This window comes from Podarcis tiliguerta (genome assembly GCF_965153285.1).
Source record: "Podarcis tiliguerta genome assembly, chromosome: 2".
NCBI classification, from domain to species: domain Eukaryota; kingdom Metazoa; phylum Chordata; class Lepidosauria; order Squamata; family Lacertidae; genus Podarcis; species Podarcis tiliguerta.
Window position 1 is genome coordinate 110,538,444 of NC_139535.1, and position 18,644 is coordinate 110,557,087.

The 18,644-nt window shown below is 44.2% G+C and overlaps 1 protein-coding gene across 5 annotated transcripts in view; it reads left to right on the forward strand.

Annotated features, from left to right (window-relative positions):
• The window catches only part of LOC310671418 (homeobox protein Hox-C5-like), a 149,457-nt gene extending 131,220 nt beyond the window's left edge, over positions 1 to 18,237 (forward strand). Inside the window, exons 1-5 of one of the 5 annotated variants that reach the window (XR_014508004.1) lie at positions 7,904 to 9,270; positions 10,303 to 10,401; positions 11,897 to 12,315; positions 13,744 to 13,859; positions 18,220 to 18,237. Coding sequence is in view for 4 of the 5 variants with exons in the window: in XM_083427438.1 (XP_083283564.1) it covers positions 12,019 to 12,129 (111 nt within the window). In the remaining variant the exon portion in view is untranslated. Of the gene's footprint in view, positions 1 to 7,903; positions 9,271 to 10,302; positions 10,402 to 11,896; positions 12,316 to 13,743; positions 13,860 to 18,219 lie in introns of those variants that run through there. The other 4 variants (XM_083427442.1, XM_083427443.1, XM_083427444.1 and 1 more) reach the window with 4 other exon arrangements.
• The last annotated feature ends 407 nt before the right edge of the window (positions 18,238 to 18,644 follow it).

Below are 18,644 nucleotides of genomic sequence, written 5' to 3' on the forward strand. Positions count from 1 at the left end.
CTCACTTAAGAGGCCGGGAGCCAGTGCTGTCTGAAGATACTTCCGGGTCACGTGGCCAGCGTGACGAAGCTGCTCTGGCAAGCCAGCACCAGCACAGCACACGGAAAGGCCGTTTACCTTCCCACTAGAAAGCGGTCCCTATTTATCTACTTGCACTTAAGAGTGCTTTCGAACTGCTAGGTGGGCAGGAGCTGGGACCGAACGACGGGAGCTCATCCTGCCACGGGGATTTGAACCGCCGACCATGCGATCGGCAAGCCCTAGGCGCTGAGGTTTTACCCACAGTGCCACCCGCATCCCATGTATCTGAAGCATACTGGGGCATAATTGGAGGCCATAAACCACCCTCTTCCTCGTCTTGCATAATTCAGGAACAAATTGCAACTATTGCAGAGTAGAATCTCTAAAGGGGGTGGGGATGCTGTTTGTTAATGTCTTTCTCAAAGTTAGTATCGCTTGTGCAATCACCCCTACCTTCCTGCAGTGTTCTGATGCATGTATTTTCAGGAAAATGTCTGCTATAAGCGAATTATAACTCCATTCCTGGAATTAAATCAAAATTCAGCACTAACTCAATTGTATCTAGCATGATAGAAAGGTCAGGAGGGATTCTTGGTCCAGTGCAGGCTCAGGATTTCAGTAATGAATGCTTCAGCAGCCCTTAACCCCCCCCCCAATACTAATGGGCAAAGCTATAACCACAGCTTGCAAATGGCTTGCTACAAAGGCCTCCACTGGCGCTTGAGAGGAGTAATGCTACTCCCTGTTCCATATATCTGATTTTTGTCTGTATTGTACTCAGTGTCTGCAGTGCTCTGAGCCTAGTTGACTTCTGTCATCAAGCTCAAAGATGTGTTTGGCTTCACAGATAGGCTAAAGCAATCTGCTGCCAGAACGCTAAAGGGAGGCAAACTGTCTCTGTGTGTCTATGCATGTTTTAGAACAAGTAACTGGATATATTTTTTCAAGGGGTACTGAGGGTAAAAATGCAAAAAGGAAGGGTTTTCCAATACTACTGGAAATGTTCCTGAAAAAAAGGGAGTAGGTTTGGCTGAGTACTAATGGGAAGGGTTCGTGTTTTATGAAGAACTAGAACTGCATGCCACTTTAAGGCAGCCAACAGTGGGCATGGCATATGCTTTCAGCCTCAGTTTGCCCAGCCTGTACAATGGAACCAATAGCAACCTACTATAGAAACTGTCTAAAGCAGGAGGTGAGGAATTGCAAGCCTGATGGTGTAACTAGACCCACCTGGCCACTTTGCCCAAGCCTGCCAATCACCTAAAGCAAGGTGAATTTCCATCGGAGGAGAGGATGTTGGTTATTGATGGTGCTTAGAAATATTGGTTTATTTTCAAACGAAACGTACAATTCAAATAGGCAGTGGGCCAGAAGACACACAAAGGGACAGTGCTAGTCCCAGGACGGTAGCAATACATCTCTTCTGCCTACTTGGCTGCAAAAAATGTAGAATTGCTTTCTCCCCATCACTTTCTTTTGCAGTTCTCCTGGGAGACACATATCTCCTTTTACTCCCAATGAGCAAACCAGTTTCACCACCTTCTCCCACCTGTCAGTTAATTGTAGCTTTAGGTACCTTCCATAGTGAGGTTTAGATAGGCTTTCCACCTGTTCCTTATTTCAACAAATGACTCCTTATTAACGCTAAACAAGGAACTGTTTCTTGAAATAAGGAACAGGTTATTAGCCTAGACTTTGGTAAGAACTAGCCAGGTTAGTAGCCCTTAAGGAACCCACAATCAACTACCAGGGTCATTTTATAATTATTTTTATGAGGTTGTGGTTGCCAGACTTCTAATCCCTATAACCCTGTTGTTGTTGTTGTTTAGTCGTTTAGTCCTGTCCAACTCTTCGTGACCCCATGGACCAGAGCACGCCAGGCACTCCTGTCTTCCACTGCCTCCCGCAGTTTAGTCAAACTCATGCTGGTAGCTTCGAGAACACTATCCAACCATCTCGTCCTCTGTCATATACCACTGTATATGAATATGAGCACCATTCACAATTGACAGTACTGCATCAACATCACTTTGTGCTTTCTACACTTCAGATTATTATTTATTTTCCTTACATTTATATTCTGTCTCGCATCTCTCACGAAGCCCAAGGTAGATTATAAAGTAAGGGAGGTATCCAACTAAGTCGTTCTGTCAGCGCAAGGATTTGTAATTGTGCAATGGGACTTCCTGGACCACGCCCTCCCTAAATCTGTTCTGGGGGCTCGGGGGACCCTTTAGAACAGATTCAGCTTTGAGTCATTCAGAGTCATGTGCCCAAGTCATGAGAATTCATCTGAACGCATGAAAGAATTGGTCCATTGATACTAAGCAGTGTGAGGTACTGCCATGAATGGATGTAGTGTAAGCGCTAGAGGTATTACCTTCCTGCCCTTCTTTGCACTTCTCAACGTCTTGATGCCACCTCACACAGCGGTGCAGATGGATTCCTCCAAAAAACCTGGTCCCAATTCCGTTGGTGCATAAACCCCAACTGATGGGCTATCCCACCCAATTCTGCTGCGAGACCGACTGCATCCCAGGGCAGTTAGTTTAGCGACAGACTGCCGAGGGTGTAAATAGAGTCATTTGGTAGATAATATCATCTGAGAGTAGTCAAACCATTACTATATAAATGCTCTGGAGTGATGACGAGGCGGTGGAAATGATACAATCATCCAATAACAAGCATCACTTAGGATAATATGCGGCGCAATAGAACACCTATTTAGCATGCCGTAAAACCTCTTGGCTTTGTGTATGGAGATGCAGTGTCTCAGTGCCAGGCCACAGGAGCTGAGCAAACAGCGATAACAGCAATGCTAAATAAATAAATAGGCAGCCAAGTGTTTTATAAATCCTGGTTATTTATTGGCACACCAGCCTCGCGTACCCGTTAAAAGAGCGTCTGTGTAGCTTCACTGCAATGTCCAAGGAGGAAGGGGATGAGCAGTCCTGCAATGCCGCCGCTGTTCTTTTGGTGAAGTTTAGCTCGACTAAACAGCGTGGATTTTTAATGTCGCATTCTAATTCTCCTATTACTGTCATAAAGCCATTTGTCAAATGCCCTGGGAGACTCCATGGACATCAGCCTTGCAATACCTTTTATTGCCGGACTAATCTTTACAGATCGAATTAAGACTGGGGAACTTTATCAGCGGATTGCACTGGGTGAAGGGTTACGTGTGTATTTCATTTGTTCTGCTATCAAAGGTGCCCAGGCCTTTGCTCCTGCCTACTGCCACCGAGGCCAAATATGCCCATTACTGTGTAATCAAATAGCCTTTAAGAGGTTCGCTCAGTGGGCTGATGCTTTGAATAAAGCAAGATGAATGTGGCATCCCTCTCCCCATCTGCAGAGCAGAGGCAATTTCTTTCCATCCCAATATTAATTCTCCTATTAAATTAAATAACACTAAGGGTTGCATAACATTCATTAAACATCACAGGCGCCCGGGCTCCCCACCGTGTCAATGCCATCCTCGTAACACTGCATTAATTAGCAACAGGCAGGCAAGTTGATTGTCTGCCTTTTCCTTATTAATTACGGAGTGAAATAAACAGACTTGTTAATATTATAATCCTGTTATTCTAATAAAGAGGGACAGAAGGGCTCTGTCGGTGGAGGCCATGTTGGGTTGAGAGAGGGGAAATTGGAGCACAGGGGGGAGAGAGTAATTCATTCCATAGGGCTAGCCGCATCGCTGGGTGATCTGGGTAAAGCTTGCACAACTTAGGATCCAGCAAGTCAATGCAGCCCCATAAGCTGCAGCCTGCCAGGTGTTTCACAACCCCTCTCTCTCTTTTTTTGGTACAGTCCTGAGCAGGCAGCAATGCTTTCCTGAGTCATGAGTTAGTTGCTTTCCCTCTCTGGTGAGCTGCACCACCTTCAATGGCTTTAAAAAGGGGGTTAGACAAATTCATGGGATGAAAAGGCACAACGTCTATATGCAGACTCCATCTAGCTCAGTGATGTCTATGCTGAATGGCAGTCATTCTCCAAGGTTTTCATCTAGGGACCTTTCCCCAGTCCTACCTAGAGTTGCTGGGGATTGAACCCGAGGCCTCCTGCATGCAAGGCCGATGCTCTAGCACTCTACCGATGTTGTTGTTGTGTCGTGTCCGACTCTTTGGGACCCCATGGACCAGAGCATGCCAGGCACTTCTGTCCTCCACTGCCTCCCACAGTTTGGTCAAACTTATGCTGGTAGCTTCAAGAACACTGTCCAACCATCTCGTCCTCTGTCGTCCCCTTCTCCTTGCACCCTCCATCTTTCCCAACATCAGGGTCTTTTCCAGGGAGTCTTCTCTTCTCATGAGGTGGCCAAAGTATTGGAGCCTCAGCTTCAGGATCTGTCATTCCAGTGAGCACTCAGGGCTGATTTCCTTCAGAATGGAGAGGTTTGATCTTCTTGCAGTCCGTGGGAGGTGGGAGAAGGAGTTGAGTGGCTTCAAAGCTGGAAATGGGATGTGTGTGAGAGAGGAATCATCTAGGATGATGTGGAGTCCAGGCTCAGGAACTGTAGAGAAGCACAGAGGGAGAATGCTATCTGGTGACTCCAGCTTGAAAGGGATGACTGATGGGACTGTGTGTGAATGTATCCTGGATGGGATCTGACCTGGATGCGTGGGGGCTGGGAAGCGACCAGAGACTGAATTGCTCCAGCATGGAGCTGGAGGAGCTTCTATTTTGATGTCTCACCCAGGGCTCCTAAAATGTCTGATGTACGTACGTTGTACACTGTGATGGGGAAACACCTGGCTTCCAAGAGGTGCTATACACCTGAACCTGTTGTACCAGTTTCTGAAAAGCTGCTGGGGACTGGGACCCCACACAGAGGTGATACCACTTGACCACCCAGATCTCTAGACAGTCAAGTCCCTCACTGATAGGTTTCACTCAGTGCAGCTTAGCTGCAATATGGGGGTGAGGTAGTTCCCGAACATACCTCTCCCCCTGCCTACCCACATTTGTGGTTGTGCTGCTCTGCCTCTTCTTCTTCCTTCCAATTGGTTGGTAGGGGAGGGAGAAGCAGGATCTGTGCTTACTGGTGGCAAAGGAAGGAACTGAGCCACATGGTGGAGAGTCTCCTGCCTGCCTGAACGCAGTCATTCGTTGAATTTTGCATTTTTCTGAATTTTGCAGCGCAGTTCTCCAGCCAAGTAATATATATATATATATATAAATGCATATAACAGGGCCCAGTGTGCTTAAAACATACACTTATTAGTGAAAATAGCATAGAAAAATATATTATAATAGAGGAAAATGTTTTGCAAAAAAAATGTGTGGATTGGACAAAACTGCGTTTAAAATGTGTATAGTGGAATAAATTCACACTAAAATGCGGGTGACTCTTCATTAGGACTTTTGAAACACACACACACAAATATGTGGAAAAATGAGAACAGAGAAAACAAAATTGACAGGTTCACCCATCCCTAAATGGAAGGAAGGAGAGCAGTAGGGAAGGGAGAAAGTGGATGACTGGTCCTTTTAGTTGAGGAGTAACAAATGGTTTTTGTTTTGTTTTTAAGCGGGGGAGGGCTCCTGAATTGATAAAGGTACAAGAATTAATCACAAGACAGAATCTATTAAATTGGCTGCCATGGGTTCACTTGATCTGAGGCTTGGCTTGCTTTGTGACCCAGAGCCATCTGCTTTGGGTAGATTTTGAGTCCTGTTTGTGCTGTTCGCTAATTGTCTTGTGGCTGACCTCACCTGCTCATGCCAGGTACTCTTTCTTGCTTTGTGTCTGGGCTAGTCTGGAATATGTTACAATTCTGTGCATTCTTACTAGGCAAGCAAATCTCGTGGAAATCAGTTGCACTTATTTCTGATTAAAGAAGGTGGATTGAAATGGGCTGTAAAGTGATCCCTCATGGATAAAAGCAAGGCAAAAAAACAACCAGGGGGGTGAATATGTATAGCTATAGGATATAGCAATGACAAACCTAGACAGCATCTTAAAAAGCAGAGACATCACCTTGCCAACAAAGATCCGTATAGTAAAAGCTATGGTTTTCCCAGTAGTGATGTATGGAAGTGAAAGCTGGACCATAAAGAAGGCTGATCGCCAAAGAATTGATGCTTTTGAATTATGGTGCTGGAGGAGACTCTTGAGAGTCCCATGGACTGCAAGAAGGTCCATGGGGTCACAAAGAGTCGGACACGACTAAATGACTAAACAACAACAACATAGGATATACTGCACTTTACAGCTTATATATGCATCATACTTCAGTTCTTTGGCTATGAGAGGCACGTATTTTGCCCTATGGAAAAGGATGCAGGTGGCAATAGATTGCAGATGGTCTGAGGACTTAATCCACACACATTGTACAGGGCAACATCCAGTGGAATCTGATCCCACTTCTAGAAAGTATCCATTTCCAAGGATAAGCCTTTCAGTACTGTGGACCCAATTCAGCAAGTTTCCTTTGTAGTTTCCCATTTGTATTAAAATATCCACAGAAGATGAAAAAGGGAAAGTACTGTTGCTTAATGTAGCTCCAAATATTATTTACATTGGGCATCATAAATACCTTCCAACTTACACTTGCAGAGAGAATAATAGGGTTAACTTTATTTTCTCTGCCTTCCAATTAAGGTTTCAATTTTTCTTCTAGAACATTTGTCAACTGTCTGTTTGCCCTAAACTTTAACAACATCGTTAAACTTGTCCATACCTGCCACATTTAGCAACCATTCCCTAATCAATGGAATGTTCTATTTTCTCCAGCTAGGGGCAATTAAGATTTTGGCAAAACACATCCTCATAGGAGAGGTAACTGTTGACAGTCTCTGGTGAATTCCATTATTTTTATTTATTTAGATGTATGTATGTATGTATGTATGTATGTATCATATTTTAATTCTTTATAGCCCTGTTTACAATATTTAGAAAAGAATTACAAGCTTACAACAATGAAATGCTTTAAATAATAAAGTAAAACAAACGCAACACATCTTAGGAGGAGTCCAAATGCCTTTTAATCCTTCTATGTTTTACTTTGAAATTTTGTTTTAAATTTATTTATCGCAAGGCATCCAGAAAAAATTATGTTGCTGGGTGGGATCATATGGGAAAACAGGAAGCTTCCTTATACTGAATCAGACCCTTGGTTCAACTCACTCAGACATTGCCCAGTCAGGGGCTCATCATGGTTTCAGGCAGGGAATATTCCCAGATCAAACAGGAGATGTTGGGGATTGAACCTGCGTGCAGAGCAGTTGCTCTACCACTGAACTATGGACCTTTTTTAATACAAATTTGGCAATGTTTTCAGATCACATAGACAGGGGCACAGTAGAAAAGGCTGTCCCTGAAATCTGCCAATAGGAAACCCAGCCAGATGGGTGGCGTATAAATAATACAGTTATTATTATTACAGTGGTACCTCTAGATGCGAACGGGATCCGTTCCGGAGCCCCGTTCACATCTAGAGGTAAACGTAACTAGCGATGGCACGTCTTCACACGCGTGCGTCGCTTTTTGCCACTTCTGCACATGCACGTGATGTCATTTTGAGCGTCTGCGCATGTGCAAGCGGCGAAACATGGAAGTAACGTGCTCCGTTACTTCCGGGTTGCCGAGGAGCCCAACTCGAATGCGCTCAACTCAAAGCATATTTAACCCGAGGTATGACTGTATTATTATTATTATTATTATTATTATTATTATTATTATTATTGGATCTTTCAAATGATGGGCCAGAGGGCACAGCACTTGATGCCTATCTGCTATTATTTAAAACAGCCAAAACAATTTAAACAGCCTCTCATTAATCAAGCAATCAAATCTCTAGAAAACATCTAATAATCCCATTTTGAAGAAATTGTCTAGGGGTTCACCAGTGAACTTTGGCATTAAGATGAGTTCCCTGGTGATGCTTAACATAGCAGTGCTAGGTTTGTGACACCTATCTGCTTTGTGGATAACTGTCAAACGCCAACAACATTCACTGGTGTATCTCTGAGAAAGCCATCATTTATACAGAGAGAAAAATAACATTGCCATTCCCAAAGTGTGTGCTGAGTCAACATTTGTCTCTTTTTGGACTTTCGCCGTAACTTATTCCATTTATCTTCAATCTGTCTCTTATTTATTCAAGGGAAATGTTAGGAAAGATGGGAATAAATCTAAGATGCCAATCCCAACTATCATTTCTCCCTCTGCCCAGTATGCATCATTCATTTCCGCCAGCTTGGAGCCAGTGGTCAGCCAAATAAATTGTTTTGCTTAAGTGCAGACCGTTAGAGGCAGTGTTGAACTTAGACCCAGTTTACACATTTAGCAGAATGCAGAAAGCTATTTTTAGACTATACCTCTTTAGGTTTCAGGGGAAGTGGGGAACTTGCATGGATGAATGTCGCCTTATGGGAAAATAAAACTCCTTCCATGTTGAAAATGAGTATGGTTTCCCCCCTTTCCCCTGACAAACGTATCCTTGCGTGTGTTTTTTTCCTGCATAAAGGAAGAGTTCTCCCTCCATGGGGGGAGCATTTAAACATACAAAATTGTCACCTGCAGGCTGGAGAACAGCTGCACCACTTGATTCTATTCTATGTAGACACTGGGAGTGGAATTCAGTGTCACACGAATAGTATGAGAGGATTCTCCTTCCATACCATACATTTAAAGCACTTGGCTTTCCCCCAAAGAATCCTGGAAATTGTAGTTTGTTAAAGGGTGCTGGGAATTGTCACTCTGCGAGGAGTAGACTGTAGTTCACAGGATTCCTTGGGGGAAGCTGTGTATGATTTGGATGGGACCAAATCTGATGTTATCTGTTTGCACCATTCATTCAGCTGACTTGGTTTAAGACTACAATTGAGGGCCTATTTGATTTGGGGGGGGGGGCAGGTATCTCTGTGCTGCTGCATCTTAAAGACTTCATGATGAGTTTCTTTCTTATGGTTTATTTTCCTTTATTTTCCTCTCAATTTTCTAGGATTTAGCAGTTGATTCTTTTCCTGATGCTGCTGATGTAATGACGCTCTTTCATCCAGAGGGTGGTGTCTAATAAAACATCTTGCCTTTTTCATTTTTTAGCTTGGCAAGCCGATTCTGTGTTTAGTAGCCCTCTGCTTGTGGAAACATGTGGGGATATTTTTTTTCTCTTTCTCTCTCTCTCTCCATTGATATACTGTACCACAGTATTAGGATATGTGAAAGGGCACCTTTTCAGTTCTTTGGAGAGGGCCATCTGATGGTTTCATTTTTGTTCGAGGTTGCTGTGAAAGCTATAAGTAAGTTGTGGTTCACTGATGTTGAGAAGCAATCCAATTAACAACCCAAATATAAGAAAATACCCTTGGATTTACACAAATTAGCCCACTGCTTTAATTCAACTAAGTCATTTTTCCCCTCAAAGGGTGGGGAATGTAAGGCTTGCAAAAAATGCAAGATCTAAGTGCTTGCCCCCATGTAATCTCAAGGGTGTAATTTGCCCTCCCCTCTTTCTGAATGCACCATAAATGGCTATTTTAATTATATGTTTCTTGGATATAATGTAATGCGCTGACTAAGCTAAAAATAATGAAGTTCTACCCTACGATTCCATATTTAGAGTGCCTGTCTGAGGTTCATTAGTTAGGGAACCCCATTTCTATATGGTATGATCTGTTGATTTTTTGGTGTATTTTTTTGCTGATTCACATCCCCTATAAACAGAGATGAAGTGGTCTGTAAATTTTCCAGACTAAGTTTTTGAAGATAGTTTTAAAAGGTTGAGAAAGACAGCTGAGAGGACTCCTAGCATATCAACAGCCACAGCTGCTGCTACTAGTATTATACTGTAGCTGCTATTGCAACTGTTTGAGATAAGTGTAGGCCTTGGAATTAATACTGATGAAAGGCAGGATATGGACATTTGAAATAAAGCAAGCAAACAAACATGAAATGAAACAACCACTGAAATAATGTTGATACCCTGGTGTAGTACGTATCTCACCACTCTTGCGTTGTATGTATCCAGCTAACTTCCATTCAGAATCGACCCATTGAAATGTATGAATCCAAGTCATGTCTATTAACTTTAATGAGTATACCCTGTGCAGAATCAGCATTGGATACTCGCCTTTGTTTTTCATGAGTGTGCTGTGTATATATCACAAATGTTCACTGCTGGCACATTAAGAACAAATGAAGAAAAGGCAATAAATGTCAGGTCTCCGAGAAGCAATGCATTTCCAAGTCTACAATGGCCACTGTACCCTCACTAGTTTTCATTATCAAACATGTGGTCCTCAGATCTTTACTATCCCACTTTCTCACTGTAGGATCTGTAGGGGATATGGAAGCCAAAGAGTTAGGGGAAACATCACCAGACGCTGCCTGCTTGCCAGATCAAGCCACTCTTCTCTTCCTTTTAGATCCAGGTATGTAGATGATCCTCATACTGTAAGATAGCAATGGTGGGAACTTGTGGCCTTCTAGAGCTTATGTACTCACAACTCTCTTCAGCCCCAGCCAGCATAACCAATGGTAAGGGATGATGGGAGTTGGAGTCCAAAAACAAGTGGAAAACCACAAAGTATTTCCCATTCCTCCTATAAAAGGTCCTGGAAGTCAACTTGCTTCTCACAGAACTGCTATTATCACCATGTCTTTGTAAGAAAAAGCCAATCAAGAAGATCTTTTTGAAATGGGAACAAATCAAACCTCTGTTGTGATTTATGGAAGGGTTTGGAAATGGGATGCAGGTGGCGCTGTGGGTTAAACCACTGTGCCGTTTGGGCTTGCCAATCAAAAGGCTGGCGGTTCGAATCCCTGCGACGGGGTGAGCTCCCATTGTTCGGGCCCAGCTCCTGCCAACCTAGCAGTTTGAAAGCAAGTCAAAGTGCAAGTAGATAAATAGGTACTACTCCTGTGGGAAGGTAAACGGCATTTCTGTGCGCTGCTCTGGTTCACCAGAAGCAGCTTAGTCCTGCTGGCCACATGACCTGGAAAAACTGTCTGTGGATAAACGCCGGCTCCCTCGGCCAGTAAAGTGAGATGAGTGCCACAACCCCAGAGTCATCTGTGACTGGACTTAATTGTCCAGGGTCCCTTTACCTTTACCTTTTGGAAATTTTAGTGCTGCTGAGTGCTGAAATGGAACGTTTCCTGGATCTTGAAAGTTCATGAATATCCTTCTTAAAAAAAAACACCCTGTTGACTTTGAACTCGGAATCATTGTGATTGCTGCAACTTTGCTTTGGGCACAGAACCCCATTCTGGGGCTGATGGGAGTTGTAGTACAGAGCATGTGGAGGGCACCAGGTTGAGGGAAGGCTGACATGATGACCCATTAAAGCACCTTAGAAAGATTGACAGTTTTGAAAAGGGAGTCATCCAACACCTTACCCATCATTTTTTGATAAACGTTTGACCTGCATGATTCCCATGCAACAATTCAAATCTTTTTCTCTGCATTTGCTTCAGTTCTGCTTGCCAGTGAACCAAAAATGCCCTGGTCAATCTCATGTCTAGTCTAAATCCGCAGGGCTGGGGTAGAGAAAATGTGCCTCCCCCCATGCTGCTTGAATGTTGGGACTTGCCCATCATTTCTGACCATTGGCTATGCTGCCTGGAGCTGATGGGCGCTTGAGTCCAACTGGTACCCCCACCCCTGCCCTAGGAAACAAAATGGTAAATAAAGCTAGATAAAAGGCCCTCTGAACTTGAGTTATTCAGGTGGTTGGACGAGGTAGATCCATGGTAGATTAAGAACTGATGGCTCCATAAAAAAGGCAAATAGTAGCATTATTTTTATACGGATAAGTTGTGTGGTTTCCAAAGCTTGTTTGCTCACGTGTGATGTCAGGCAAGTCTTCCTGAACCCTCAAGTTCCTCTGAACTTTCTTATCTGTTTGCTTTTTCCTTATGCATAAGGAACTAGCGTTGAGAGGAGGCATATGCATCAGAGGCTGTGCTTGCTATCACTTCATCTCTTGCAAACAAGTCACTCAACAGGCTGTCATCAGCCCTTCTTTCTTTCCGCTGAGGGTGTGCAGGGTGAGGAGAGAAGGAACCAGCCAGCATTCTTGAGGGGGCTCTTCAAGGAAGGTGCCTTCGGTGGTGATGACGCAACCCCAAGCTATCCAGGAAAGCCAAGGGAGGTGTGATGGTGACTTCCAAAGAGTGACACGTTCGGGCCCAAACAAGTCAAATTGCTGGAAATGCGGCAGACGGGAAGGACTTCACATGCCCAATGCTTGCATTTTGTCCCCAGGCCAGCTGTTTAGGATGGGAGAGGCTGTTTACAAGTGACAAGGATGCAATTTATTACTCTTCCCCTGCTGTCTCTTTCGGTAAGGATCCATTTCCCAGATTAACAAATTCCTTAATAAAGAGGGCTTGCAATTAATCTGTCCTGCTGATACATTCATCTCCATTGCCCTCCTGAACAGGTAGATGGTGAGCAAAGAGGGAAGAGAATGTTCCACAATGGCTATTTCCACAGGGACAGCAATGCCTCATCTGAACCCCTTTTTAGAGGTTCCTCATGCCAGGTCCATCTAGCCTAGCACTGACCAGTGCTCTCCAGGGTCTCAAGCAAAGGTCTTTCCCATCACATGATCTTTTTTTTTACTAGAAATGCCAATACTCTCTGCATACAGAGCATGGGCTGAAGCTCTTGCTGGAGGTTATGGAGCTTGCAAGAGCATCTCCGACTTCCCATCCATAGAGGAGAAGAGAGAGTCACTATCACACATAGCTAGAGAATATTTTTTTGTATATAGCTTAAGTTTGAGGGCTCTGGATTGGGACAGGTTTTCTCTATTGTGTACTTTCATCACTGCCTGAGATTGGAACATTTTAGGAGAAAGTGGCTCTCTAGAATAACTTACCATGTTTTTCTTTCCATGAAGATGCGCTTATCAATGTGAAATCATGAATGCTTCATCTACCTAAGCCAGTCTTCCACAATCTGATGCTACTGTTTCCATTATCCCTGACCACTGGCCATGTTGGTTGGGTCTGATGGGGGTTATAGTCCAAAGGAGGCATCAGATTGGGGAAGGTTGCTCTAACTCATGGGTAGGCAAACTAAGGCCCAGGGGCTGGATCCAGCCCAATTGCCTTCTCAATCCGGCCCGTGGACTGTCTGGGAATCAGTGTGTTTTTACATGTGTAGAATGTGTCCTTTTATTTAAAATGCATCTCTGGTTTATTTGTGGGGCCTGCCTGGTGTTTTTACATGAGCAGAATGTGTGCTTTTACAGTATTTAAAATGTATCTCTGGGTTATTTGTGGGGCACAGGAATCCATTCATTTTTATTTTCCAAAATATAGTCTGGCCTCCCACAAGGTCTGAGGGACAGTGGACCGGCTCCCTGCTGAAAAAGTTTGCTGACCCCTGGTCTAACTCTAAGCAGTAGTACAGTGGTGCCTCGCAAGACAAAATTAATCCGTTCCGCGAGTCTCTTCGTCTTGCGGTTTTTTCATCTTGCGAAGCACGGCTATTAGCGGCTTAGCGGCTTAGCGGCTATTAGCGGCTTAGCGGCTATTAACGGCTTAGCAGCTTTAAGAAAAAGGAAAAAAACTCGCAAGAACTCGCAAGACGTTTCGTCTTGTGAAGCAAGCCCATAGGGAAATTCGTCTTGCGGAACGACTCAAAAAACGGAAAACTCTTTCGTCTAGCGAGTTTTTCGTCTTGCGAGGCATTCGTCTTGCGGGGCACCACTGTATACACATTTTTCTGCATTCCGCATAATATACTCTCATCCTCCCCACAGCAATATCAGGAAAGATGCCCACAAGCAGGAAGTACATATCAGGTTTCCCGTCATCTCACTGAATGGGGTTGAAAGATCTATTACTAATGAATCAGTGCATCCCTGCAGTGTGGAAGGTGAGTGTGATGCAAATACCTCTCAGCTGCACTGTTTTGACTGGGAAGCTCACTTTTTATTTGACTGCACCATCACTCTAGATATTGTTCCTGAGTGTTTTCCAGGTACCAGGGATTGCACCTGAGACCTTCTGCATGCAAAACACATGCTCTACCACTGAGGTACCACCCCTTCTCTGTGCGCACACACACAAATACAGTGTTCTGGCACAAAATCTTACAAGTGCAAAACAGATTTGCCTCCACTGAAGAGTCTAATCAGGATGGGTGCCAAGAGAAGCCATGCCCCCCCCCCTTCCCCAAGCCAGATTGACTTTATAGGCAAAGCAGCAGCCTCCATCTTCAGAAGTGTGTGTGTGGGGGGGAGAGAATGATGATGATGATCTGCAGCTGGATAAGTCTGGCTCAAACTTAAACTCCCCTTCCCCTCTAGTCCCCCCTTCTGGGCAGAAAAGAGGGAAATTCCTTCAGCAGACCTATCATGGAAGTTTCCTTTCTCCCTTTAATTCATCACAGGAGGCAAGGCAGTTCCTCTCCCTTGCCATAAATCTCGTGGAGACGTTTGCTCAGTTAACAGCACAGCCCTTGGCTCCTCGCTCAGCTCTCTCCCCCTCTCCCTCTTGCTAGTCCCTTCCAGAGAAGGCAGAGACAGGCTGGGAAACCTTCATCCACGTCACCAGAGGTGCAGCTCCCCAGATCTGGCGACCTGACCTCACTCCACAAAGCAGACAAATGGTGAAACAAAACAAGGATGCTAAACACAAAAATTATATTGCTGCTACTGTATCGAAAGCATGGTGGATTTGATCACTGTCCTACAAGGATTATCCAGTGGCGTAGCGTGGGTTGTCAGCACCCGGGGCAAGGCAAGTAATTTGCGCCCCCTAACCCGTGGAGCCAGGTAGGGGCAGAGAGCTGCGAGTGCGAGCGCGCCCCCCCCAGATGTTGCGCCCGGTGCGGCCAGCACCCCCTGCACCCCCCACGCTACGCCACTGGGATTATCCAAAAAAGACCAGGACTGATCATTTTCTAGGAGAGGCTGGGGAGGGCAGGATACAAATAAATTATTATTATTATTATTATTATTATTATTATTATTATTATTATTTAGCAACATGTCGAAAGTCTAGGCTAGGGTCAGGGTAAAAGAGTATTGGGAAATGATCCATAATGAATTTTAAATTGTACAACAGAAAATTTAAAGGGGGGGGGGAGTCTAAGCCAGGGCCCATGGGCTGCATGTAGACTGTGGCCCCCCCACATCCAGCCTGCACCCCTCGTTCCCTTCTCACCTCTCTGTATTCTAGGTAGTCTAGCCATCAGGTAACTTGAAATTTGCCATTAAGAGCGGCAAAGTGGGAGGCAGCCAGATCAGATCTTTAGTTCACAACTCACTGGGGGGTTTCTATTTTATTCATTAAAAGTTTGTTCCACAGTTTGTCTAAGGAGTTCGGTATGGAATAAAAGGTCTTCCTCTTTATCTTCCTTACAACAACTCTGTGAAGCATGCTAGGTTGAGAGGTGGTGGCAAGCCCAATATCACCCAATGTGCTTTGTGGCTGTGCATTTGATGCAAGCAAATGAACCCGGGTCTCATCAGGGGACAAACTACATGTCACATTAGCATTCTGTGATTTGTTGTTGTTGTTGTTTAGTCATTTAGTCATGTCCGACTTTGTGACCTCATGGACCAGAGCACGCCAGGCACTCCTGTCTTCCACTGCCTTCCGCAGTTTGGTCAAACTCATGCTGGTAGCTTTTAGAACACTGTCCAGCCATCTCATCCTCTGTCATCCCCTTCTCCTTGTGCCCTCCATCTTTCCCAACATCAGGGACTTTTCCAGGGAGTCTTCTCTTCTCATGAGGGGGCCAAAATATTGGAGCCTCAGCTTCAGGATCTGTCCTTCCAGTGAGCACTCAGGGCTGATTTCCTTCAGAATGGAGAGGTTTGATCTTCTTGCAGTCCATGGGACTCTCAAGAGTCTCCTCCAGCACCATAATTCAAAAGCATCGATTCTTTGGCGATCAGCCTTCCTTATGGTCCAGCTCTCACTTCCCAAAATAATTTTCTTCTTCAAAAAGCAACAGCATGAAGAAGAGGGGTTAATCCTTGGACACATGACAACACCCCAGTTTAACACGCATCCAAATCTGCTATTGGCCACAGAGCTGAAAGCATATGGACATAGTATGATTAATAGAACCTTGGTAGGAGGCAACTTGGGTCAGGACCATGGCATGAGGAGGAAGCCTTATAACTTCTGTCCCTTTGAAGCATGGTCCCAATCCAAGCTTTGCAGACCCTCCAAGTGTCCCTATTTTCCAGATATACAGAAACTGTCTCGGTTTCTGATTTGATCCTAGAATGTCCCGCTTTTCCTTAGGACGTCCCTAATTTCATTGGAGAAATGTTGGAGGCTATGTATGCCTCCATGCCCAGTTTTTTAAGGAAGAAAAATACAGCTTGCTGTTTGGCTGAAACACTCCAACCACTACACCAGATGGCATCTCTTTGGGTGTAATGCTCTTGTCACAGCTCTCACTGCTGTCAGTGGGACAACTTCAGGATGCTTTCTTAGTAGACTGTATGGGAGGGAATATCATTAGGATTTCCCCCTATGGTCATCACCACCATGTTTTGCTCTGGCCATGAGAATTGACTATGGTCTCAGTAAGATAGATTGGGAATTACTGTCCTCTGAATTTAGACAATGGGGAAAGGGAAGAAATGGAAGTGGCATATTTAAATAGGGCAAAATAAAACATTTCCCCATCCAAAGGCATACTTAACTGTGGAAATTACAGGTTCAAGAAACGCCCAAGGCTGCAAAATGGGGTGAGATATTCTAAGCCCATTAGAACTGACCTTTGAAAATGGCTCAGCACACATTTATGTTTGGAAGCATTTAAGAACATGGATGTTAGGTAATGTGATGAGATCAATGAAAACAAGGCAGCCCATGCCAGCAGGCTTAGTCTAAAAGTCATCAGAACAAAGGGAAGAGGGGACAAGGAAGGAAGACGAAAAGAAGCAAACTCAGTTCTTAAAGATGTAATGACCAGCCAGAATGAAAACAGTGCAGAGAGAGCAGGAGCCCAGGGGAGATGGCCTCTTAGCAGAACCAATGAAACAATCCCATTTCTCCTATCTCCTCTTTCTTCCTCCCAATAAAAAAGGGAGTGTGCATCACTGAAAAGGACAAAATAGGGTAGGGACTTACAAAAATTTGCATGGGCTATTTTGTAAGTTCACCATATAGTGGTTAGAGTCTTGGACTAATACCTGGGAGACAAGTGTTCAAAACCCCAATCAGCCATGAAACTCACTGGGTGACTTGGGCCAGTCACAAGTCTCTCATCCTAACCTACCTCGCAGGCTGGTTGTAAGGATAAAAAGGGAGGGGATAGAACCATTGAGCTTCTTGGAAGAAATGTAATGAATAAAATAAATAAAATGAAACTATGGTGTGCTTGTCGGACCAATACATGCATACCTGAGGATTGTATTTCTCTGTAGGGGTGTGAGTGATTTTTATTTTTTCTGCAATGCCTATATATTGTTAGGGACGTGGGTGGCGCTGTGGGTTAAACCACAGAGCCTAGGATTTGCCAATCAGAAGGTCGGCGGTTCAAATCCCTGCGACGGGGTCAGCTCCCGTTGCTCGGTCCCTGCTCCTGCCAACCTAGCAGTTCGAAAGCATGTCAAAGTGCAAGTAGATAAATAGGTACTGCTCCGGCGGGAAGGTAAACGGCGTTTCCGTGCACTGCTCTGGTGCACCAGAAGCGGCTTAGTCATGCTGGCCACATGACTTGGAAGCTGTATGCCGGCTCCCTCAGCCAATAAAGCAAGATGAGCGCTGCAACCCCAGAGTCGGTCACGACTGGACCTAATGGTCAGGGGTCCCTTTACCCTTTACCTTTATGGTGTGCTTGTCGGACCAATACATGCATACTTGAGGATTGTATTTCTCTTAGAGAACTGTGGGGATGTGAGTGATTTTTATTTTTTGTGCAATGTCTATATATTGTTATGTAGTAGTAATAATAATAATAATACCTTCAACCCAAAGGGCCCATGTGCTCTTCAGTGTGGTATTCATTACGAAGTCTGCCTTATTCCTTTTCAGGAGGCTATTCATTGGTTTAGGGATTTGTTTTCAACATTGAAATAAATAGGGTGGCCCTTGTGGGCCTTGAAATGCTATCAAATCCCATGACTTACATTATTCACTTTCTGGACTTAGGATCGAAATGAAGGAAAAAGTTGAAATCATATCAGACTGAACCAACAACTAGTATCTAAATGTGGATGATATCAACAATACCTTTAATCTCTGCCTTTATCCCTGCTCTTTTGCAGACACAGCAGGTCTGAGGCAAGAGAGAAGCAAGCAAGAAGATTTAAGATTTCCACATTTAAACATTCAGTGCTGTTGCCTTTAAATGAGACTTAGAGGTTCCTGCCAAATAAATCGGATCAGCAGCACTTCCTATTTTGTGGTATGCTATTGCTGTTAGCTGATGGACAGTTATTGAAAGAATTCAGGACTAGGGTTTTCTCTCTCTCTCTTTTTAATGCTTCTAATGTGAACCGCTCTCAAGGTAACCATTACTATCTCTTAAAAACATTTTATTATGAAGGCAAATGTATGTTTTAGCAATGCTCAGATGGCTACTTAATGTCATGTTTATCCCAGGCCAGACACTCTCCGAAACAAATGAGAGTTTAAGATCTAGCTTTCCTTTTTGTTTAATGGAGCTAAAGTTGTTTAAATCATCCACTTC